This window comes from Pan troglodytes, chromosome 1 (genome assembly GCF_028858775.2).
Source record: "Pan troglodytes isolate AG18354 chromosome 1, NHGRI_mPanTro3-v2.0_pri, whole genome shotgun sequence".
NCBI classification, from domain to species: Eukaryota; Metazoa; Chordata; class Mammalia; order Primates; family Hominidae; genus Pan; species Pan troglodytes.
This window is the reverse complement of record NC_072398.2, coordinates 122,495,725-122,519,452: the sequence shown is the minus strand read 5'-3', so window position 1 is coordinate 122,519,452 and position 23,728 is coordinate 122,495,725. Positions and strand designations below refer to the sequence as shown.

General features: G+C 39.5%; 1 protein-coding gene and 2 pseudogenes across 8 annotated transcripts in view; 1 reads left to right on the top strand and 2 right to left on the bottom strand.

Moving 5' to 3' along the window:
* Nucleotides 1–250: 250 nt before the first annotated feature.
* Nucleotides 251–23,728, bottom strand: part of WDR47 (WD repeat domain 47) — a 72,233-nt gene continuing 48,755 nt past the window's right edge. For all 8 annotated transcript variants that reach the window (XM_009427008.4, XM_513613.6, XM_054668390.2 and 5 more), the window contains exons 9-15: nucleotides 21,322–21,397; nucleotides 16,583–16,740; nucleotides 13,342–13,511; nucleotides 12,668–12,838; nucleotides 11,795–11,926; nucleotides 4,590–4,808; nucleotides 251–1,609 (exon numbers count right to left, since the gene is read on the bottom strand). In XM_009427008.4, coding sequence (XP_009425283.2) covers nucleotides 1,467–1,609; nucleotides 4,590–4,808; nucleotides 11,795–11,926; nucleotides 12,668–12,838; nucleotides 13,342–13,511; nucleotides 16,583–16,740; nucleotides 21,322–21,397 — 1,069 coding nt within the window. In that variant the 3' untranslated portion in view covers nucleotides 251–1,466. The remainder of the gene's footprint in view (nucleotides 1,610–4,589; nucleotides 4,809–11,794; nucleotides 11,927–12,667; nucleotides 12,839–13,341; nucleotides 13,512–16,582; nucleotides 16,741–21,321; nucleotides 21,398–23,728) is intronic.
* On the bottom strand, nucleotides 16,932–17,310 carry LOC134810664 (NADH dehydrogenase [ubiquinone] 1 beta subcomplex subunit 3-like; annotated as a pseudogene).
* On the top strand, nucleotides 22,328–22,941 carry LOC738394 (large ribosomal subunit protein uL22-like; annotated as a pseudogene).

Genomic DNA, 23,728 nt, shown 5'->3' with positions numbered 1-23,728 from the left:
ACTCAGGAGAATCACTTGAGGCCAAGAGTTCAAGACCAACCTGGACAAAGCAAGACCCCATTTTTAGAAAAATTATTTTTTTGTTAATAAGTTATACAGTTGCCAAGGATTAAAAAGCAAATTAGTAGAAGAACTTTAGAAAGAAATCTAAGAAACTGATTATGGACTTCATCCACTGGACCTCACTTTCTCCAAGTAAACTGAAAAAATAACATTCTTTTGAAAGCCAAAGACTGAGGAACAGAAACAGTTTTAAATGTCAAGAGGTCTTTATTGAAATAATAGCACAGTTACACTTCTAATACCCTTTCCACTTGTATACAACAGATGAAAAATGCTTGCTACATACAGTGCACAGACAGTTCAATAATGAGAACTAATACAACTGCATTTGAAATAAATAAAATAGCCTATTTAAATAATTTAAAGTAAAATTACTGTACAATATGAAAATAAAGATACATAAATGTTAGAATCTACAAAGCTGTAGAAATAAAATCATTATTCTGCATTACACAAAACAGTGCAAGAAAAAAATCCAAATAAGCTTTTGGAGTGCAAAGTTTAAATCTTCCATTTTAAATTATCATGCAGACATAGCATTTCAAGCCATGCTATGGTCTATGTCAAGGATTTTAATTTTTAAGGAGAAAAATGCCAGTACATTCACTGTACCATCAAGTGTTGCGTCACATAACTGCTGCTGCTCTGCTTCTACAGTTCAGTTTGGAAGGGAGGTATCCTGTTGCATTCAAAAAACTGAAGTTAACAAGTTTCTGAAGCAAACACATTTACCTTTTAGCCTGAAACAAAATTATATGACAAAATAATCATATCCCTGGGTTTAAGAAAAAAGGGCCTATACCATGTAGTAAACTAAGAAGCAGTTTTTCATTCATCTTTAAACTCCATAATGATCCTTAAGTGAAAGCAACCATGTAACTTTTGAGTGACATATATTATGGAATTCTGACCTCTAGAAGACAAGTGATAATACAATATGGGATCGTGAGAAGAGCAAAAGTAATTCTGAACACCTGGGAAGTTTAATCTGGGAGGAACTTGGTTGCATTACATTTAATAATATAGTTGAAGTATAATTCCATTTCAATGTGCATATAAAACTGTTATTTAGGCAAAGACCAAGGAATGCATTGAATACTAAACCGTAAACACATTGTCCATCCTGACTTGGAGTGCACACCAACAACTGAAGAGCTCTTCTGCAGACTTTGGCAACGAGACTACATATAGCAGGTCACAGCAGCACGAGCTCACATGGAAGACTGAAAGCACTGCGGAATAACACCACCCAACACCTCCTATCAGTGGGATACATGGTAATAAGGGGCCTCTTCGTGCTAAACCACTTTCCTGGACACTATGTTCTTCAGATTTGTAATTTTCACAACTCAGTAGTCTTAAGTCTCTGTGCTTTTGCTGCATAGACTGACATGCGGTGTGCTCTACCCATTGTAAGTCCAGAGGGTGACAGTTCTATCTGCAGAGGATGACAGGAAGGAAAGATCCTGGGTGTGCCATCTGCACTGAATCACTTTGTCCTTGTGCTCCCCCACCACCATGATAGGAAGCTGCTTGGTGAGGTCCCCTAAATTACAAAAGAGATGTTGATTTACAATGCAAAATAAGTATATGTATAGATTGTATAGAATTCCTGTTACTTTAAGACATTACAGTATAAAAAATCTTAAACTACATTAATATAATACATTGAAAGGTTTATACAGGGATAAATTACTAACTACCTAATTATGCTATTAGTATTTGCTAACATATACCCATACAGCAACATTTGACAAGTTGCCTCTCTCTCTCTCTCGGAAATTCTCTCAACTTGATTTCTCCCTGATTTCAGTGCCACTTCATCTTTTGCTAGTTTCCCTTTTCTTCTTGACGTAAAGCTTGGTGAATCCCAGGAGTCAACCCTCAGATTTCTTCTGTTCTCTCTGTACCTAACTTCCTAAAAAATTTCATCTAGCAACATGGCCATTTATATATTTACAATTCATACATATTTTATCTCCAATCTTGGTTCTCATCTGAGCTCCAGACTAGTATCCAAATAGTCATTCAATATCTCACTTGATTGTCTGATAGTCATCCTAATTTAAACTTGTCTAAAACCAAACTCTTGGTTTTCTTGCCTAAACCTGTTCCTCCCCTTACCTGCCTCCCTTATCTCAATGGCACCATCTGGTTGCTCATGACAAAAACCTAGGAATCGTCATTGATTCCTTTTCCCCTCACTCCCCAAAGCTGATCCAAACAAAATATATCTCAAATTTAGTCATTTCTTACTACCTCCACCTCCACCACCCTAGTCCAAGCCACCATCATCTCACCTGAACTATTCCAACAGCCTCCTCACTGACATTTATATTTCTACTCTTGCCCCCTTACAATCTACTCTCCCTACAGAACCCCAAATTCTCTAAAAATATAATTCAGCTCCTATCCCTTCCATTTAAAATCTTCCAAAGGCTTCACATTATACTTTTTAAAATGCTTATAGCCCACCAACTATAATAAATGTACCACTGTGGAAGGGGATACTGATAATGGGGGAGGCAGGCTATGCATGTGTGAGTCAGGAGTATATGGGAAATCTCCGTATCTCTCAATTCTGCTGTTAACCTATAACTGCTATTAAAAATAAAGCCCTTAAAAAAAAATGTCTATAGGCCGGGCGCGGTGGCTCACGCCTGTAATCCCAGCACTTTGGGAGGCCAAGGCAGGCAGATCACGAGGTCAGGAGATCAAGACCATCGAGATCAAGGCTAACACGGTGAAACTCTGTCTCTACTAAAAATACAAAAAATTAGCCAGGTGTGGTGGCAGGCGCCTGTAGTTCCAGCTACTTGGGAGGCTGAGGCAGGAGAATGGCATGAACTGGGAGGTGGAGCTTGCAGTGAGCCGACATTGCACCACTGCGCTCCAGCCTGGGCGACAGAGCGAGACTCTGTCTCAGAAAAAAAAAAAAAAAAAAAAAAAAAAAGTCTATAAAACCCTGCCTCTGATTTATTCTTCTGTGTCTCTCTCTCTTAGTTCACTAAGTTCCAGCCACATTGGCTTCCTGTAGTGTCATGAACGTGCTAAGCTGGTTCCTACTTCAGCATCTTTATACTTGCTGTGCTCTTCTCCTAGGATCCTGGCCTGGCTTGTTCCTCCTCATCATTCTGGTCTCTATGCAAATGGCATTTCCTTGGAGAGACCTACTCCAATTATCCTATTTAAAATAGCCTTCCCCCTGCAGTGAGCCAAGATGCACCACTGCACTCCAGCCTGGGCAACAGAACAAGACTCTGTCTCAAAATAAATAAATAAATAGCCTTCCCCTATTCACCCTAGTCACTATCTCCCTACCATACTAATTTTTTAAACAGCACTAATACCTAAAATTACATTGTTTATTGATTTACTTTTTATTGACCTCTAAAATATAAGCTCCATCAGGGAGGGAATTAACTGTCTTATTCTCATCTGTCAGTCCCTAATTGATATACAATAAATATTTGCTTGATGAATGTTTAAAACTAAAACTAGATACTAAGACCTAATTACAAATATTGTATGCTAATGATTTTTTAATGTAGAAGCTAATAACAGTACCCAAATCCATCATTTATCTCAGAATGAGTCACTATAAATAAATGTTGATTTTAAAAAATATCTTAAGCGGAGGCAGGAGGATCACTTGAGGCCTGGAATTCAAGACCAGCCTGGGCAACATGGCAAGATCCCATCTTTACAAAAAAATTTTTAAAATGTGCCATCCATGGTGGTGCACAGATGTAGTTCCAGCTGTTCGGAGGCTGAGGCAGAAGGATGGCTTGAACCCAGGAGGTCAAGGGTGTAGTGAGCAATAATCGTGCCACTGCATTCCAGCCTGGGTGAAAGAGTGAGATCCTGCCTCAAAAAAAAAAAAAATCAAAAACTAACAATAAGGTTGGGCATGATGGCTCACGCCTATAATCCCAGCACTCTGGGAGGCCAATGCAGGCAGATCGCTTGAGCTCAGAAGTTTGAGACCAGCCTGCGCAACATGGCAAAACTTTGTCTCTACAAAAGATACAAATATTAGCCAGGTGAGGTGGCATGCACCTGTAGTCCTAGCTACTTGCAGGGCTGAGGTGGGAGGATCACTTGAGCAGGGGAGATAAGAGGATACAGTGAGCTAAGATCACACCACTGCACTCCAGCCTGGGCGACAGAGCGAGACCCTGTCTCAAAAACAAAAACAGGCTGGGCATGGTGGCTCACGCCTGTAATCCCAGCACTTTGGGAGACGAAGGCGGATGGATCACTTGAGCCCAGGAGTTCGAGACTAGCCTGGGCAACATAGTGAGCCCCTGCCTCTATAAAAACAAAAACAAAACCTAACAATAAGACTATTCACTGCTTATTTAATAATTTGCTATTATATATCTTAATATAGTCTCAGAATCTGCTCAATAAATACTATAAAATAATTGAAAGTATTATATAATCAACCACATCACATTAACAAAAAAATAAAGGTCCCAAATAGAACAGGAAAGACTAAAAACAGAGAAGTCGATCTCAATCACCTTGTAGGTCTGTCACCTTTATTTTCATATCATAAGAGCCTGTTAGCAAGTAGTGAGCTCCAGGGGAGAATCGAACAGAACGAACATCACTGGAATGAGGATGATAACTTTGTACCATTCTTCCTCCTCTTATGTCATACAACATGCAGCTAGAATCTTCTTGACCTGTGGCTAAGAGACGACCACTGGGATCTACAGCTACAGATGCCACTGCACTGCCTGTAGTGGTAGGAATGAAAGTTTAAATACAGAAAATCAATATACCCAAATGGCAACACAGCTGATTATGTCCATTGAACCATATACTAAAGATTTAATGTAGTTTATCAATACTATTCAGCGATGAAAAAATCCAAATTAACAGTTAACCAATAAACAGTTGTGTCCTTTTAAGGCCCAAGGCCTAAACAAAATTTTGTAAGAAACGAGAAAGTCCATTTTTTGTCATTTGAGAGAACTGTGTGCAAGGGCATCACCTATAGTGCAATAGATGAGCCATGCTACAGAAACCACTTTTCTCAATCCAGTGTTTTCACTACTGAGTAAGTGTCTAGAAATGCTCCTATACCCAGCTAAGAGTGTAGTTAAAGAGACAAGAAATTCAGTAACAAAATGTATTTTAGGACAACAGTATAGGAAATGTACTAAAGCAACACATGATTACTGCCAATAGGAATTGTGAACAGAAAATAAGCTCTTGGGGGCATATATTCAGGGCAACTTGAATCCCTGTCTCCCAGAAATAAAATAAATAATTTTATTTTATAAATTGTTATAATTAATAATTATTTTGTTAATTAATTATACAGGCTGGGCGCAGTGGCTCATGCCTGTAATCCAGCACTTTGGGAGACCGAGGCAGGTGGCTCACAAGGTCAGGAGATCGAGACCAGCCTGGCCAACATGGTGAAACCCCATCTCTACTAAAAATACAAAAGTTAGCCGAACGGAGTGGCACGTGCCTGTAATCCCAGCTACTCACGATGCTGAGGCAGGAGAATCGCTTCAACCTGGGAGGCGGAGGTTGCAGTGAGCTGAGATTGCGCCACTGCACTCCAACCTGGGCGACAGAGCGAGACTCCATCTCAAAAAATAATAATAAATTTTTTTGAGACAGAGTGAGACCCTGTCTCAAAAAAATAAATTAAAAAAAAAAAAGAAGTTTGAATAACACTGCTCTAGACCAAAGTGGTCTAGGAAGACTTCATAAAAAAATGGGACACAAGTTAGACCTTGAAAAACAATAAACAGCATAAATAAGAGTATGTATGTATGTATACACAGGCGAACACGTACATTTGTATGTAATAAAGAATAATCTTTTCTTGAAATACTGAAAGAGAAGAGGGCTATTACGATCAGGAAGAATTACATGAGAAAAGGTTTAGAGGAAAAGTATAAAACAGCTTACAGGAAGGTAGATCAGTTTGGCTGGAGATAAAAGTTAACTTGAAAGGCAGCTTGAAACTGAAATGCAAAAGGTAGGTTAGGGCCAGGCCGTCAAGCACCTAAATCTCAAACTGCAGAGTTTTGAACTTGTCTCTGTAAACAGTAAAGCATCATTGTAGGTTTCTAAGCAAGAAAATTACATGATTCGAGCAGTACTTTGAGTAATCTAAGTGAAAATGTGTATCAAATTAAAGTGGAAAGATTGTAGAACAAAAGAGGCCACTAGAAGACAAGAAAGATTTCAGGAACAAAACCTGAATAAACAGTCAACAGTCTTGGAAATTAACTGCCTGAGTGGGGCAGTTAATTAAAATAAAGCAAAAATGAGTCCCAGATTTCAGATCTAGTTGCATGAGAAAATAAGAGAACCATTATCAAAACTAGGGAAGAGGAAAAAAAAAAAAACAGTAAGGAAGGTGGGAAGAATAACTGATTTAGAGGAGAAATACAGTTTAGTTTTACACGTACAAAGTTTATAGTGTCAACAAAAATCTTCATTCATTTACTCAAAAAAGTTATTAAATCATTACTCCCTTAGGCCAGGCACTATGGTAGGTGCTAAACCTCTTCTGAAAATAAAACAGGTATCATTGCTGCCTTGATGAAACTTAAAATCTATTGGAGGAGGTAAGCACTAAACAAGTAAACAAGTACATAATTTTAAATAGTGATAAGAGTTCAGTAATAGAAAATAATGGCGAGGTCCCAATTAGGTAAGTCAAAGAAGGCCTCTCTGGCTAGGTGGCATTGAAGTTAAGACCTAAAGACACGAAGGACCTAGGCATGAGAAGACAAGAGGAGGAACATTTCCAACTAAGGAAACAGCATATGGCTTTACTGGACATGGGAGGAGCTTGGCACGTTCCAGGAATTGAAAAGAAAAAAGTAAGTGATCTGAGGTGAGACTAGAAGGGTAAAAATGCCAAATCAAGCAGGCTCCTGTAGGTCGTGATAACAAGTGTGTACTTTAAGATTTAAAGTCACTGAAGGTGTGAGGTGACCAGGCTTATTTTTTCAAAAGCATACTTTGACTGCTACGTGGATTGCAGACTAAAGGGAGCACAAGTGAAAGTGTACGGTAAGGAAGCTATTGCTGTGGTTCAGTTGAGAGATGATGGTGGTTTATGCTATTTATCCTAGAGTGGTAGCAATAAACAGGAAAATAGGTAACTGGGTTTTTTTCTTTTTTTTGAGACAGAGTCTCACTCTGTCGCCCAGGCTGGAGTGCAGTGGCATGATCTTGGCTCACTACAACCTCCGCCTCCCAGGTTCAAGCGATTCTCCTGCCTCAGCCTCCCCAGTAGCTGGGATTACAGGCGCCCACCACCACGCCTAGCTAATTTTTTTTGTATTTTTAGTAAAGGCAGGGTTTCACCATGTTGGCCAGACTGGTCTCGAGCTCCTGACCTCAGGAAATCCACCCACCTCGGCCTCCCGAAGTGCTGGAATTACAGGTATGAGCCACCACACCCGGCCAGGTGCAACTCCTGGAATATTTAACTTTTAGATCATGTAGCTGAGGCATAAAGTTGTTATATACCATGTTTGGTATAAGTTTGTCTTACTGTTTCTCTACTAAGAACTCTTTTTAAGGCCAGGCGCAGTGGCTCACGCCTATAATCCCAGCACTTTGGGAGGCCAATGCGGGCAGATCACCTGAGGTCAGAAGTTCGAGACCAGCCTGGCTAATAAGGTGAAACCTCGCCTCCACTAAAAATACAAAAATGAGCTGGGCGTGGTGGTGCCTGGCTGAGGCATGAAAATCGCTTGAACCCAGGAGGCAGAGGTTGCAGTGAGCTGAGATTACACCATGGCACTCCAGCCTGGGCGACAAAGTAAGACTCTCAAAAACAAAAACAAGCTGGGCATGGTGGCACGCACCTGTAGTCCTAGCTACTTGGGAGGCTGAGGCAGGAGAATCACTTGAACCTGGGAGATGGAAGTTGCAGTGAGCAGAGATTGCACCACTGCACTCCAGTCTGGGTGACAAAAGCGAAACACTCTCTCAAAAAAAAAAAAAAAAAAAAGAACTCTTTTTAAATGTGGCTTGTTATTGTAGCACTTTTTACACTGAAACTATACTTGAACAGTTCCAAGCTGTATATACTGTATGAAGCTTGTCCTCTGAATGCATTTTAATTTCTACATGAAATTTCATATCTTACAGTGTCCCATAAATAAAGATTAAAGTCCATCCTTTAATTAAAAAAAAAAAAAAAAAGGCCAGGCACGGTGGCTCACACCTGTAATCCCAGCACTCTGGAAGGCCGAGGCAGGCGGATCACGAGGTCAGGAGGTCGAGACCATCCTGGCTAACATGGTGAAACCCCGTCTCTACTAAAAAATATACAAAAAAATTAGCTGGGCATGGTAGCAGGCGCCTGTAGTCCCAGCTACTCAGGAGGCTGAGGCAGGAGAATGGCGTGAACCCGGGAGGCGGAGCTTGCAGTGAGCCGAGATTGCGCCACTGCACTCCAGCCTGGGTAACCTGGGTGACAGAGCGAGACTCCGTCTCAAAAGCAAAAAAAAAAAAAAAGAATTTTATGAGCCTAGCACACAGAATAGGTTTCAGCTAGAGATAAAAATATAAGTCTTTCAGTATATGAGTTACACTTAAAGCCGGGGAAATGGATGCAATCATCTAAAGAAAGAAGAGACTAAAGTCCTGAGCCCTAGGGAATGCCAGAATTTAGAATTTGAGCAAAGAGAAAGAGCCAGCAAAGGAATAATTACCCAGAAAGGTAAGAGAATAGCAGAAAGCCCAAAAGAAAAGTGGAAGAAGTCAACTGTGTTGCATGACACTGAGAGCTGAAGCAAAATTAGGATATAAAAGTGATTTGACAACCAGAAGTTTGTTGGTGATCTTGAAAAAGACAGCATTTGTTATAATGGTTGCAGCAGGAACCACATTAGAATAAGTTAAAGACTGAGGGTAAGGAAATGGCTAACGATATATATAGGCAAGACTTTTGAGATATCTGAGTAAAAAAGGAAGCAAAAATTGAGGGTAAGAACTGGAAGGGGGATAAGGAGATCAAGAGATGAATTTTTGGCATTGCCAATTCTATAAAATGTTTGTATGTGCATGATAGAGAAGCAGAGGAGGAGAGATACAGTAAGAGGAAGACATTAATGTTATCAGAGAGAGGAGACGACCAAAAACTAGAAGTCTCTGAAATGGAGAAAAGTGGCCTGAAAATAATGTAGAAAGCTAGAGTTTAAAAATAAATTAGTGGTAAGTGTATAGAAACTACACAAATAAACAAACAAACACAATTATTAACCCCAAGGAAAATATACACAGGAAAAAAAATAAGCCATGAATGGCATCGTCCTGGTTAAAATAATGTAAACAATGACTAACTGAGCTAACCAAAATTGATATATCAAAAAGATGCAGAGGGGCTGGGCAGGGTGGTGTATGCCTATGGTCCCAGCCACTCGGGAAGCTAAGGCGGGAGGATGGCTTGAACCTGGAAGTCAAAACTGCAGTGAGCCATGACTGCGACACTGCATTCCAGACTAGGTGACAGAACAAGACCCTGTCTCAGAACAAAACAAAACAAAAAAACAAAACAAAAGAAAAGATGCAGAGAGAGGAAAAATATATGTGAATGTGGGATGATGGGAGTTGGAAAGGCACATGAAAAAGTTAAATCTTAATCTATGGTAGGAAGTCAATAAATCCTAAAGATAAGAAAATAAATAAATACGAATATTTCCCTTATTCACATACAAATTCTTCCTCTCTCCACATCTTTTCAATATAGTTATATCAGTTTTGGTTAGATCAGTAGTCATTGTTTACATTATTTTAACCAGGGCAATGCTGTTTTTCTTAATAAGCCTTATTGAATTGCTTGATTTCTTAAACCAGGGGTCCCCAAGCCCCAGGCCACTGACTGATAGCAGTCTATGGCCTGTTAGGCACCGGGCCACACAGCACGAGGTGAGCGACAAGTGAGTGAGCATTACCACCTGCGCTCCGCCTCCTGTCAGATCAGTGGTGGCATTAGATGCTCACAGGAGCGGGAACCCTATTGTGAACTGCACATGTAAGGTATCTAGGTTGCGTGCTCCTTATGAGAATCTAATGCCTGATGATCTGCAGTGGTTTCATCCCTAAACCATCCCTACCCCTTCCCACCCCACCCATGGAAAAAATGTCTTCCACGAAACTGATTCCTGGTGGGTGCCAAAAAGGTTGTGGACTGCTGCCTTAAACTATGTCATATATTAATTTTGAAAATGATACAAACTAAATTTTAACAAATCAATGATCATGGATTCAAATGTGCTGTAAAACATCATATCTGGTTTGAATCAAAGTGCAGAAAAAAGTCCATGAAACTCAAAAGAATAAACAAGGCATTAAAAAAAAACACCAAAAATTTAGAATACAAGGCAGACTTTTTCACTTGGAATAGTACCATAGAATTCTCTTCTAATTCTGCTATTAAAAACTACAAAGGACCAGGCGTGGTAGCTCACACCTGTAATCCCAGCACTTTGGGAGGTGGAGGCAGGTAGATCACCTGAGGTCAGGAGTTTGAGACCAGCCTGGCCAATATGGTGAAACCCAATCTCTACTAAAAATACCAAAATTAGCCGGGTATGGTGGTGGGCGCCTGTAGTTCCAGCTACTCAGGAGGCTGAGACAGGACAATCACCTGAACCTGGGAGGCAAAGGTTGCAGTAATCCAAGATTGTGCCACTGCACTCCAGCCTGGGTGACAGAGGGAGATTCTGTCTCAACAACAACAACAACAAAAAAACTACAAAGGCAGAAAAGGTACTTCAGAATAAAGTAAGGATAAAGGCAGAATACTGTGTCACTCTTAGATACCATGCTTAAAAGGTGGTACAATGCAGCCAGGAGTGGTGGCTCATGCCTGTAATCCCAGCACTGTGGGAGGCTGAGGCAAGCAGATCATGAGGATAGGAGATCAAGACCATCCTGGCTAACATGGTGAAACCCTGTCTCTACTAAAAAATGCAAAAAATTAGCTGGGCATGGTGGCGGGCTCCTGTAGTCCCAGCTACTCGGGAGGCTGAGGCAGGAGAATGGCGTGAACCCGGGAGGCAGAGCTTGCAGTGAGCCAAGATCACGCCACTGCACTCCAGCCTGGGCGACAGTGTGAGATTCCATCTCAAAAAAAAAAAAAAAAACCAAAAAGGTGGTACAATGCAAAGAACAGTACATGGAACAATCCAAGACATCCTGTTAAGTTTATAAAGAGAAATTTGTAATGCATGCTACCATTTGTGTGTGTGTGTGTGTGTGTGTGTATTTGTGTTCACAGGAGAAGGGAGATTAGGGTACATACAAACTTTCTGGTTACATATTTATAGAATATTTCTGGAAGAATAAATAAGAAATTGGTCCTTTAGTGAAAGAGAGACCAAGAAATAGGAATGGAAAGAAAATAGTACACTCTTTTGTTCAATTTCACTTTTTGCCATGTGCATGCATTTTAAAAAATGTTTCTAAAGGTCTGAGTTCTAAAATGGCCCTGCTAACAGACAATCTGGGACATTATATTTAATCTCCCTGGGCCTTGGTTCCCTAAGCTGAATATTATTTTTACAAATAAGGTAACAAATGCAAGTATTTTGAAAGAACTGAAAGTAACTAATAAAATATCAAGTATTTATTTCACAATTTTTTCTATTTTTTATATTGCAGGGGAGAGGAAGTAGGCTAGTCTAATTTACAAAGTTTTTTTCCCATATATATCATTTAAAGAAAAACCTACCAGTTCCATGAAATGTTGTGCCAACAACACGAACACAACTTGGTACTCGAAGATCCCAAAATCTAACAGTCTTATCTTGGGAACCAGATGCAATCATCCAGCCACTCCAGGTATAAAGTGCTAAAATATGCCCTATAAAAGATCATATACTCAATTATTAAGGTGGGAGAGTATCTTTCCATAACATATTCAAAGCTAAGCACTCTAGAGTTGGGCAAGGTGGCTCATGCCTATAATCCCAGCTACTCAGGAGGCTGAGGCAGGAGGACTGCTGGAGCCCAGGAGTTCGAGGCTGCAGTGAGCTATGATCAAGCCACTGCATTCCAGCCTGGGCAACAGTGCAAGACCCTGTCTCTGAAAAAAAAGAAAAAGCTAAGTACTCCTTATTTACAGGGCAAGTGGTGGTCTGGTTAGTCAAATATACTATGTGATAGAGATTTTTCACATTTATCAAATAAATTGACAATTTTAAAAATAAAATAAAACTCAGTAAAATGCACAACATCAAAACCATACTAGGCCAGGCATGGTGGCTCATGCCTGTAATCCCAACATTTTGGGAGGCTGAGACAGGATGATTGCTTGAGCCCAGGAGTTCAAGACCAGTCTGGGCAACATAGGTGAGACGCCATATCTACAAAAAAATTTTAACTATCCAAGCATGGTAGCACGTGCCTATAGTCCCAGCTACTCAGGAGGCTGGGTGGGAGGATCACTTGACCTCAGGAGGTTGAGGCCGCAGTGAGCTGTGATTGTGCCACTGCACTCTGGACAGTAAGAGCAAGACCCTGTCTCTTAGAAAAGAAAATGCAGAGAGGAAAAAAAAGCACAGATTGAACAAAAAGAAAAACAGCACTTGATGATATTACATACCAGTATGTCCACTCAAAGCATGGAGGCCCTGTCCTCTTTGACAATCGGTTGTATAAATGTTACAATCTCCTGCTCCAGCACTTATTAAAATAGCTCCTCCGCTTTCTGGGCCTTCCATAAATGCCAAGTCTCTAATTGTTCCATCATGCATACTAAATTCCAGATCTGGTCCTGAAACAGTAGTAAGAATTAAAAAAAAAAAAATGCTGCTCAACTTACTGTGATAACTTGAGATTGCTAAACTACCTCAAAACTGGTCAAGAATAATGGTTTAGAAATATGGTTTGTATTTTCATTTAGGGATTGGTATTATAAGCAGTTTCACTTTACTGAGCAAAGAATTTTATCAAAATAGCTATTACCACAGGGTTATCTTGTCTCTTATCCCAAAGAAAAAGAAGACAGGTGATCTCTAGAAAACATCTGGTAGCTATTTAAAGGCTATTTTTCTAATAATAATTTTATAAAACTCAAACACCACCTAGACACCTGTAAGAATTTACTAAGAAAGAGTAATACCTCATGAATGTAACTAAACAATTAGAATTATTTAAAAAACTATTCTTTAAGATTATATTCTTGGATTTCATTAAAGACAATACAGAAATACAACATGGAGAAAACATAACGTATACACTGGTAAGCTAGCTACTGCTTACATACTTGGGCCCTACCTGTTGCGTTACAAGTCTCTGCATTGAAGGGCAGCACTTTGACGTATTTGTCATTTGATCCTGTTGCTAATAACTGCCCACAAGGACTCCAGGCCACACAGTAAATGGATCCTTTATGATGTTTATTCCTTTTAAAACGTACCACCGGCTGCTTAGGAGTCTCATGTGCACTGAAAAGAAAAATTACAGAAATATATTTCAATTTCTTGCTTGCTACAATCAGTTATGAGGTTCCATATTATAGTTGTTCTTGAAGGAAGGAGAAAAAGTGTGTCAGACAACAGCTTATTAATAGTTTTCAAAATCATAGAAGAAATAAAATTAGCAGCATACTTAAAACCCAAAAAGTAAAATTATAAACCAAATCATACTAAACTCTCATTTCAGATGACAAAGGAAACAGGATATACGACTTAAAAAAAAAATCTCCATTTCTCATATTTTTCATGGATTTTAAACTCAGAAACAAAAAAAATTTAAAAAGCTAACAATGCTTCCAAATTTAAAAAAAATGCAATAAGCATGTAATAAACATATAATAAACACATAATAAACATGTAATAAACATATAATGTGAGCAATGTGCAAGAGTTCTGTCCAGAGTTTAAAATCTGGTACAGGTAGATATTGTCATGAGACTACCCATATACAGTAAGGCAAGTATAAGTTGTTATATAGTCCAGTATAAAGCACTGGGCCTTAAAGGATAAGGCAAATTTTTACAGAAAAATAAGAAGGCAGGAGAACCACTTTAGTGACAATAAAATATAGTAGGGAAAGTACTGGCTGAGCATGCAGCAATGGAAAGAGTCTGTGGGGCTAGCAGTGAAAAGCATGAGGTATTTAGTAGAGTGAGCAGGAGTGATGTGGTGGGTGAGGCACTGCAGGCTCAGCTGTGGAGGGTTCTAAATGCCATGCTCCTCAAGAGTTTGTCCTTTAATGACAGTCAAACATTGGCTTAGTGGGGTAACAGCATTTTATCTACACTTTGAAACACGAACTAATATGACACTAAAGATTTCTAAATCAGGTATAATGATAAAATCAAGTCTATGTAAGAAAATGTACATGTTTCTGGAGATTCATCCTGAAGGATGAAAGGGTTAAATATCTAAGATTTAAATACTTTAGCAAATGAACAAAAAAAGATGAATGAAGCAAATGTGACAAAAATCTTGATAACTATTGCATTTCAGCATACTAGTCTACTTTTGAGTCTTTGAAAATGTTCATAATTAAGAAATGTTTAAAAAACAAACAAGAAGACTGACAAATCTCTAATACCTAAAACGTGTTTAATATTGATCTAGGCAGGGTGTGATGGCTCAGGCCTGTAATCCCAGCAGTTTGGGAGGCCGAGGAGGGCGGATCAAGAGGTCAGGAAATCAAGACCATCCTGGCCAACATGGTGAAACCCCGTCGCTACTAAAAATACAAAAATCAGCTAGGCATGGTGGCGCATGCCTGTAGTCCCAGCTACTCAGGAGGCTGAAGCAGGAGAATCACTTGAACCCAGGAGGTGGAGGTTACAGTGAGCTGAGGTCGTGCCAGTGCACTCCAGCCTGGCGACAGAGTGAGACTCTGTCTCAAAACAAAAACAAAAAAAACCCAAAAAACTGATCTAGAGAACAGACCAGATAAAAAGATTTTCTTTTCAGCTGCACAACCAATTATCACCAAGTCCCACCGATTCCTTCCTTAAATGGATTATACCTCTCAAATCCACCCACTTTGCTCCACCTCCACTGCCATCACATTACCATCAAATACAAACAGCTTCCTCCCTCTCTCCCAGTGTCTCCTCTTATTGCCATCCAATCACAGGCAGAGTGATCATCTCAAAATACATTTACACTTGATCTGCTACTTTCAGCGGTGTCCCACTGCACTCAGCATGAAATATAAAATGGCTAGAAAGCTCTGCCTAATTTAGTTCATGTCTATCTCTGCGGCCTTATCAAACTCAAGCTCATAATTTTCCAACCAATCTGAATTTATTTCAGTTCCTAAAAAAAGCCAAGTTCTTTCTCACCTCACGTTCCCTCTATATTATTCTCTTCTCCCTTCTCTTTACATAGCTAGGTTCTACTCCTCCTTAGATCTCAACTTTAGTGCCTCTTCCTCAAAGAAGTCTTTCTCTGACTCGCCAGTTTGCACCCTACTCCATCCCCATTTTATTCTCACAGCACGTTGTAATCTTTCTTCATAACATTTACCAAAATGTATATTTGTGTTCATTTGCATTATATCCATCTTCCCCACTAAACAAGAAGTTCCATGAAGCCAATAAACATGTTTGTTTTACGCACAACTATAGTACCTAGCACATAGGAGCCCAAAATATATATTTGCTAAATAAATGTATTTATTTTCAAATCAGTTTCTTCACAGCCTATGAAACATCTGTGTCTGCATAAGAAATACAAAAGATGAGAAACAGTTACCTTAAGTTCAAGTTAACCCTAAACATATAAGTCTTTGGTTCTACCTCCATAATTATTGCTATTTCTCACTCCCTTATAGAGAATTTTGCCATTCTTTCTTAAGTATTTCGACTTAAATAATGCAGTAAGCACCAGTAAATTATAATACTATCAATTAACATGGGCCTTATTATATTCCCTTTCCCAATCATTAAATGCTACCACAGTCCAAAAGCCTAAATTATTGGTTTCAGACATAGAGATAGCAAAAAAAAAAAAAAAAAAAAAAGCAAATAAATGAAAAATCCCACCCCTGTTTCTCAAACTAGGGTTATAATTAAAAAGTCTTAAGAAGTGTAAAAGAGTAAGAGTTATATGTAAATTACATACATAATTTATAAATAGGTGTGTATGAATAGGAAAAAACACAGTATACGTAGGGTTCAGTACCAGCCAAGGTTTCAGGAATCCACTGGGGTTCTTAAATGTATCCCTTGCAAATAAGGGGGGTCTACTATATAAAGACTTTTCAGATAAAAAACAAAATACAAAAGCCATGGAAATAAAGAAGTCTAAAGTCATAAATGAGCAATGTTGTAATCAAAAACATTTTATGAAAAAATTATGAAGTTAATGACTTAAGTATATTTCCTAAGCACTGAAAGTAAAAACAGTTATTTTATAACAGAAAATAAAGTTTAATCGAAGGAAAGAAAGTAAGATTTGAAACACTACTGAATGGCAATTCTGAAAAAGGAACCTATACAGCTAAATTAAAAACTAAGGTAAGAATGGCAGCACAAATCATTGATCCTTACCTTGGATCAATTACATCTGGATAGGCACATACTCTCAGAGTTTTTGAATTTGAACCAACAGCATATAAACCTCCAGCTGGATGAAAAGCCACTGCTCTAACAGCTTGTGTGTCTTCTAGGATATTAATACAAACAAACTGCTTTTCTGATTTGTCATCCTATGGAAAGAATGAATATTAAAGTCATCCTATTAAAAAAATGAATTTGAAAGAATTCATCTTTCTCCCATTTTAAATTCATTTGAACTTTATTATTCTTGTTGGATCATGTTAGGTTTACTGCCAATAACCACATATTCTTTTCTCTATCTTTTTCTTACTTTATTAAATCTTACTAATATCCTTTAAGAGGCAAACACACAGACAAGTAGGCTACAGTGAAGAAATCTTGTTTTGGAGAGTTAAGAAACCACTAAGATACTTCCAGGTATTGTCTTCAGTGATGCTTCTTATCTTTACTCTGGGACACCAGGTAATATTAAACCCCTACAGCTACCACAAATGCAGCAAATCTTTGAATCCTTTTAATAATGCACCATCAGAGGAAACATTGTTTGCAAAGTCACCCATGTTTCTCTAAGCTTCATTACAGCCCTATAGATCCCTTAGCCCTACTGCAGCCAGCTTCTCCTGGATAGTTTCTAATGGTGTTTCTTCTATCTTCCATTGTTTATAATCTGGAAATTCCATTTTACTATGTTCATGTTAACGTCCATGTCCATGGGCCATTTCTGTATTCTTTAGATGATTCTTTTAAAATGCAGTATTATTGCTTTCCTTTTTTAAAAAGTTTTAATTTTTTTAATTAAAAAAAAATAGAGATGGAGTTTCGCCATGTTGCCCAGGCTGGTCTTGAACTTCTGGGCTCAAGCAATTTGCCCACCACGGCCTCTCAAAGTGCTGGGATTACAGGTGTGAGCCACCGCACCCAGCCAATTGTTTGTTTTGTTTTGTTTTGTTTGTTTTTGAGATGGAGTCTTGCTCTGTTGCCCAGGCTGGAGTGCAGTGGCGTGATCTTGGCTTACTGCAACCTCTGCCTCCCAGGTTCAAGTGATTCTCCTGCCTCAGCCTCCTGAGCAACTGTGATTACAGGTACCCACCACCACGCTTGACTAATTTTTGAATTTTTAGTAGAGACAGGGTTTCACTGTGTTGGCCAGGCTGGTCTCAAACTCCTGACCTGAAGTGATCTGCTTGCCTCAGTCTCCCAAAGTGCTGGGATTACAGGCATGAGCCACCGCACCTGGTTCCAGCCAATTGTTTTTAAATACATATGATTACATGAAGTTTTTCTGACAGCAGTCTCCATATATTAAGTAGCAAATTCAAATTCCCTAATTTTTCTATTTTTCATTACTCATTGCTAAACTAAGCTCAGTTCATAAACACTCAAGTTTTTCTTCAATTATTAAGACAAAATGTAAGAATAAATACGGGCCAGGCACGGTGGCTTATGCCTATAATCCCAGCACTTTGTGAGTCCGAGTTGGGCATATCGCTTGAGCCCAGGAGTTTGAAACCAGGTTGTGCAACATGGCTAAACCCCATCTCTATAAAAATGAAAAAAAAAAAAAAATTGTAGACGGCTGTGGTGGTATGCACCTGTAGTCTCAGGTACTTGGGAGGCTGAGGTGGGAGGATCAATTGAGTCTGGGAGGTTGAGGCTATAGTGAGCCTGGGCAACACCTGTCAGGGAGGGGGAGATAGGAAGGGGGGAGGGGCGGGGCACCAAGAAGGAAGGAAAGAATAAGTATGCATTCCTATATTAAGTTCTCTTTAACTATTAAGAAAAAAAAAAAAAGCCCACTAGAAGTTCTAACAAATAGAGTATCATTTGTGTTTCTAAATGAAGGAAGTATAAAGCATTATTAATCTGCTTAAGAAAAAATGTTTACCATTATCTCTAGCAATGAATATTTCAGTATTTCAAGCTGAAGTTATAAAATATCCCTTTAACAGCCTGGGCAACATGATGAAAACCCATCTCTACCAAAAAAAAGAAAAATAATACAAAAATTAGCCGGGTGTGGTGGCGCATGCCTGTAGTCACAGCTACTCAGGGCGCTGGGGTGGGGGGATCACTTGAGCCTGGGAGGTCAAAGCTGCAGTGAGCTGAGATCGCACCACTGCACTCCAGCCTGGGCAACAGAGCAAGATTCTGTCTCAAATTAAATAAATAAATAAACAAACATCCCTTTAAAACTGTAAAAATAATTTTAATGGAAACATTTGAATGTTTCATTTCTACCTTTTTTTTTTGAGATGGAGTATCGCTCTACTGCTCAGGCTGGAGTGCGGTGGCGCGATCTTGATTCACCGCAACCTCTGCCTCCCAAGTTCAAGCAATTCTCCTGCCTCAGCCTCCCAAGTAGCTGGGATTATAGGCATGCACCACCACATCCGGCTAATTTTTGTATTTTTAGTAGAGATGGGGTTTCACCATGTTGGCCAGACTGGTCTCGAACCCCTGAGCTCAAGTGATCTGCCGCCTCAGCCACCCAAAGTGCTGAGATTACAGGTGTGAGCCACCACGCCTAGCCTCATTTTTACTTTAAACTGTCAACCTGTCCATCCAGATGTCTCTTCTGAAGAGAGATGCTGAAGCAGTTCTGTATAAAAGCTTTGGTGAACCTACTACTGATGTCATTTGAAACCACCGTGTTACCCTGACCAGGACTGACTGGACACGGTGCAGGAACCTCTACACTAGGTACGGTCAGACTCAACCAAACCCTGGCTTTGAGAAGTATGAATGTCAAGTACACACACAAAGGAAAATCACTTCAGCTCTGGATGTATTCTGAGAGGTCTAGGACCCATAATGACTACAGCAATGAAAAGACTATGCCTCTCTCTACCTAAGCCTTTATTCATGCAATACATCCTCCTTGCAGGAGTAGGGGGCAAACCTGATGTGTTACGCTATGTATGTCCTATGTAAGTGAATTGAATTCTGATATTATTTGTATGAATTTGACTAGAAATGTTGCATTTTCCAATAATCCATACACAGGGAATGTGATTGTTTGCAAAATTATATAATAGCATGCGGTAGATAAGAGAAAAAGGGAGGAAAAACGACTAATTAACTAAACGGCCTATAGCACATCAAAAATTACTAAAGATTGCTTTATAGCAGAAGCCACACAAACTGATTTTATTTGCTGTCCTCCAGAGTGTTTTAAATTTTTTTTGAGACAGAGTTTTGCTCTTGTTGCCTAGGCTGGAGTGAAATGGCATAATCTTGGCTCATTGCAACCTCTGCCTCCCAGGTTCAAGCGATTCTCCTGCCTCAGCCTCCCAAGTAGCTGGGATTACAGGCACCCACCATCATACTCTGCTAATTTTTTGTATTTTTAGAAGAGATTGGGTTTCGCCATGTTGGCCAGGCTGGTCTCAAACTCCTGACCTCAGGTGATCCACCTGCCTTGACCTCCCAAAGTGTTGGGATTACAGGAGTGAGCCACTGCATCCAGCCTTAAAATTTTTTTTAATTTGTTGTCATTTAAAAAACTAGGCGATTTCACATAAAAATCTAGATTTCTAGCTTTTCTTGAAAATCAGGTCAGGTGCAGTGCCTCGCACCTGTAATCCTGGCATTTTGGGAGGTCGAGGTGGGAGGATTGCTTGAGCCCAGGAATTTGAGACCAGCCTGGGTGACGCAGTCAGACCATGTCTCTATTAATATATATACATACATATATTTTTTGGAGACAGAGTCTTGCTCTGTCCCCCAGGCTGGAGTACAATGGCGCGATCTTGGCTCACTGCAACCTCTGCCTCCTGGGTTAAAGCAATTCTCGTGCCTCAGCCTCCCAAGTGGCTGGCATTACAGGCGTGAACCACTATGCCTGGCTAATTTTTGTATTTTTAGTAGAGACGGGGTTTTGCCATGTTGGCCAGGTTGGTCTTGAGCTCCTGACCTCAGATGATCCACCTGCCTCGGCCTCCCAAAGTGCTGGGATTACAGGTGTGAGCCACCATGCCTGGCCTAATATTTTTTTTTAAATCAAAGGAATTGGAAACACTGGACTTGCATATTTCTTTTGCAAGGGACAAATATTCCTTTGTGCTTATCATAAAAATGGTCAATTTTATTAATTTATGTTATCTATTTCATCCCTAAAAGCATCTCAAATTAACACCTTTGTTTATGGGGTTAAAATCTGAACTAGGAAAAGTAAGATAGAGTGAAGCTGTATACTAGCTAGGAAAGGATGTTTGCTTCCAAAGCAAAAAAAAAAGGTGTACCGATGAGAAGCCCAAAGAGATACCAATAATGAAATTAACCATAGGGTTCAGAGAATAACACAGAGCCTCAATTCATGTCCCAAGGCTACTACTAGGCCATTAATATGAACACTCCCACGTGTCCAACTGTGCTTTCTAAGGCTCCCTCTTCAGTTACACCACTCAGAGCTCAACTGCCTTGAGCCTCGAGATAAATACCAACATTAGCAGTAAAAGTTTGTGGGTTTTTTTTTTTTTTTTTTTTTTTTTTAAGACACGAGGTCTCACTCTGTTGCCCAGGTTGGAGTGGTGCAACGGCTATCCACAGGTGCGATTCTAGTACTCTACAATCTCAAACTTCTGGGCTCAAGACATTCTTCTGCCTCGGCCTCCTGGGTACTGTACACCACCACGTCTGACTAAAATGGTTCTTTCTTTGAATTGAAAATTTCTTAGCAAAATTTACAGGTGCATATGAAAACAATAAAACTTCCTTCCCCAAAGTATTACCTCTTCCCCTTTCGACCTTGATAGACTCACTGGAGAATCTCCAAGAGGTGGCTTAATGACCGAATGTTCTGAAGAGCTGTGGGAGTAGAAATTCAAGTAAAGTTTACTCCATGTATCAAAATAGAAACTAAATTAATTTACCCTTTCAAACACTAATTTTTCTTTTTAGCAAACAATCCTAGCTGACTCCAAAGTTACTCTCTGGAGACATTTATTAAAATAAGCTCTGGATTCAGTGGCACCAATGACAGTTGTAAGGAGGAGATGAAAAGCCATTCTGGAAAGAAAATTAAGTCAAAGTCCACATATTTTATAGTGAGATGTCAAGTACCCTTCCCTTGCTTAGTTCCAGAATCCTGTTTGCTATGCTTAAATCCAACCCCAGACAGGACACTGGAGAATGCTCTTCAGGAAAATTATCTGGCCCAAGAGAAAAAAATATCAGAAACTTACAGTTTAGGGTACCTTAGTAAAACTATGTTTCCTCTTAATCAATTTTTGTGAGGCCAACAAGCAGACAGATCCACCCACATATGTAGCCCTTCCTTCCAATCAGCTTTTAAAATTTTTATTTAATATTATAAAATATAATAGAGACGGGGTCTCCCTATGTTGCCCAGGCTGCTCTCGAACTCCTGGGCTCAAGCAATCCTCCCACCTCAACCTCCCAGATTGCTGGGATTACAGGTGTGAGTCACCACACCCAGCCAGCTTTTGTTTTAATGTCTCACTGTTTACGGCCAGCCAAAGCTTTCTAGATACCTGAAAAAAGCCGAGATAAAAGGTAGAGACTAAAATCAACAGAAAAATGAACTTGGGAGAAGAGAGGCAATTTAGGGAACAAAAGCTACAAAAATGTAATTTAAATCCTTAGATATAAGAGGAAATAACGGATTAATAAGGAAACAAGAGCAAGATCTATTTTTTAAAAAGGAAAAGAAATTAGATAATAAGAAAGACCTCTTAGAAAATTAAAATATGATGGTAGAAAAAAGTAAATCCGAAGCAGCCTGAGGTAATCTGTGAAAATGGTTTGCTATTCACTTGACCCGGAGAACCCCACGAAATCATGCAAATCAAGAGGTTCCAATCTTCGTGTTCACTTTAAGAACACTCGTGAAACTGCTCAGGCCATCAAGGGTATGCATATATGAAAAGCCACGAAGTATCTGAAAGATGTCACTTTACAGAAACAGTGTGTACCATTCCGACGTTACAATGGTGGAGTTGGCAGGTGTGCACAGGCCAAGCAGTGGGGCTGGACACAAGGTCGGTGGCCCAAAAAGAGTGCTGAATTTTTGCTGCACATGCTTAAAAACGCAGAGAGTAATGCTGAACTTAAGGGTTTAGATGTAGATTCTCTGGTCATTGAGCATATCCAAGTGAACAAAGCACCTAAGATGCGCCGCCGGACCTACAGAGCTCATGGTCGGATTAACCCATACATGAGCTCTCCCTGCCACATTGAGATGATCCTTACGGAAAAGGAACAGATTGTTCCTAAACCAGAAGAGGAGGTTGCCCAGAAGAAAAGGATATCCCAGAAGAAACTGAAGAAACAAAAACTTATGGCACGGGAGTAAATTCAGCATTAAAATAAATGTAATTAAAAGGAAAAAAAAAAAAGTAAATCCATAGAAAATAGAGGTGAGGAAATTGCTAAATAATATTTTTTTAATTTCCTAGAACTTAAGTTTCCAACTTAAAAGGGCCCATGAAATACCCAGAAGAATAAGGAAAAATAGAATCACTCTAAGGTCTATCTTCTATATCATCATGAAGTTTCAGACTATCAGGGAAGAGAAGAACCTGAAAAATTCCAGAGTAGAAGGAGCAATAGGCCTCACCCAAAGAATGAGGAATCAACCAGCCTCACCAACATGGTAAACATGGTGAAACTCCATCTCTACTAAAAATACAAAAATTAGTTGGGTGTGGTGGTATGTGTGGTATGTACCTGTAGTCCCAGCTAGTAGGGTAGCTTAGGCACAAGAATCACTTGAACCCAGGAGGCCGGGGATTGCAGTGAGCCAAGATTGCACCACTGCACTCCAGCCTGGGAGCCAAAGTGAGACACTGTCTCAAAAAAAAAAAAAAAAAAAAGACAATGAGGAATCAAAATGGCATCAGACTTTTAAATCAGAACACTAAAACTGGAAGATCATGTAGCAATGCTTTTGAAATACTGAGGAATGATTTTCATCCTAGAATTCTATACCCAGCTATACTAACAAAAAAGGTGAAAAATAAAGCAAACACATTTTTAGACATGCAAGGTCTCAGAAACTTCACCTCTAAGGCACCCCTTTTCAGGAAACTGTGAGATGCTAAAAACAGGGAATCTAATAAAGAGATGATGCAAAGGAAATCCCAGGAGAACAGTGAGGAAAGTCCCAGGATTCTATCT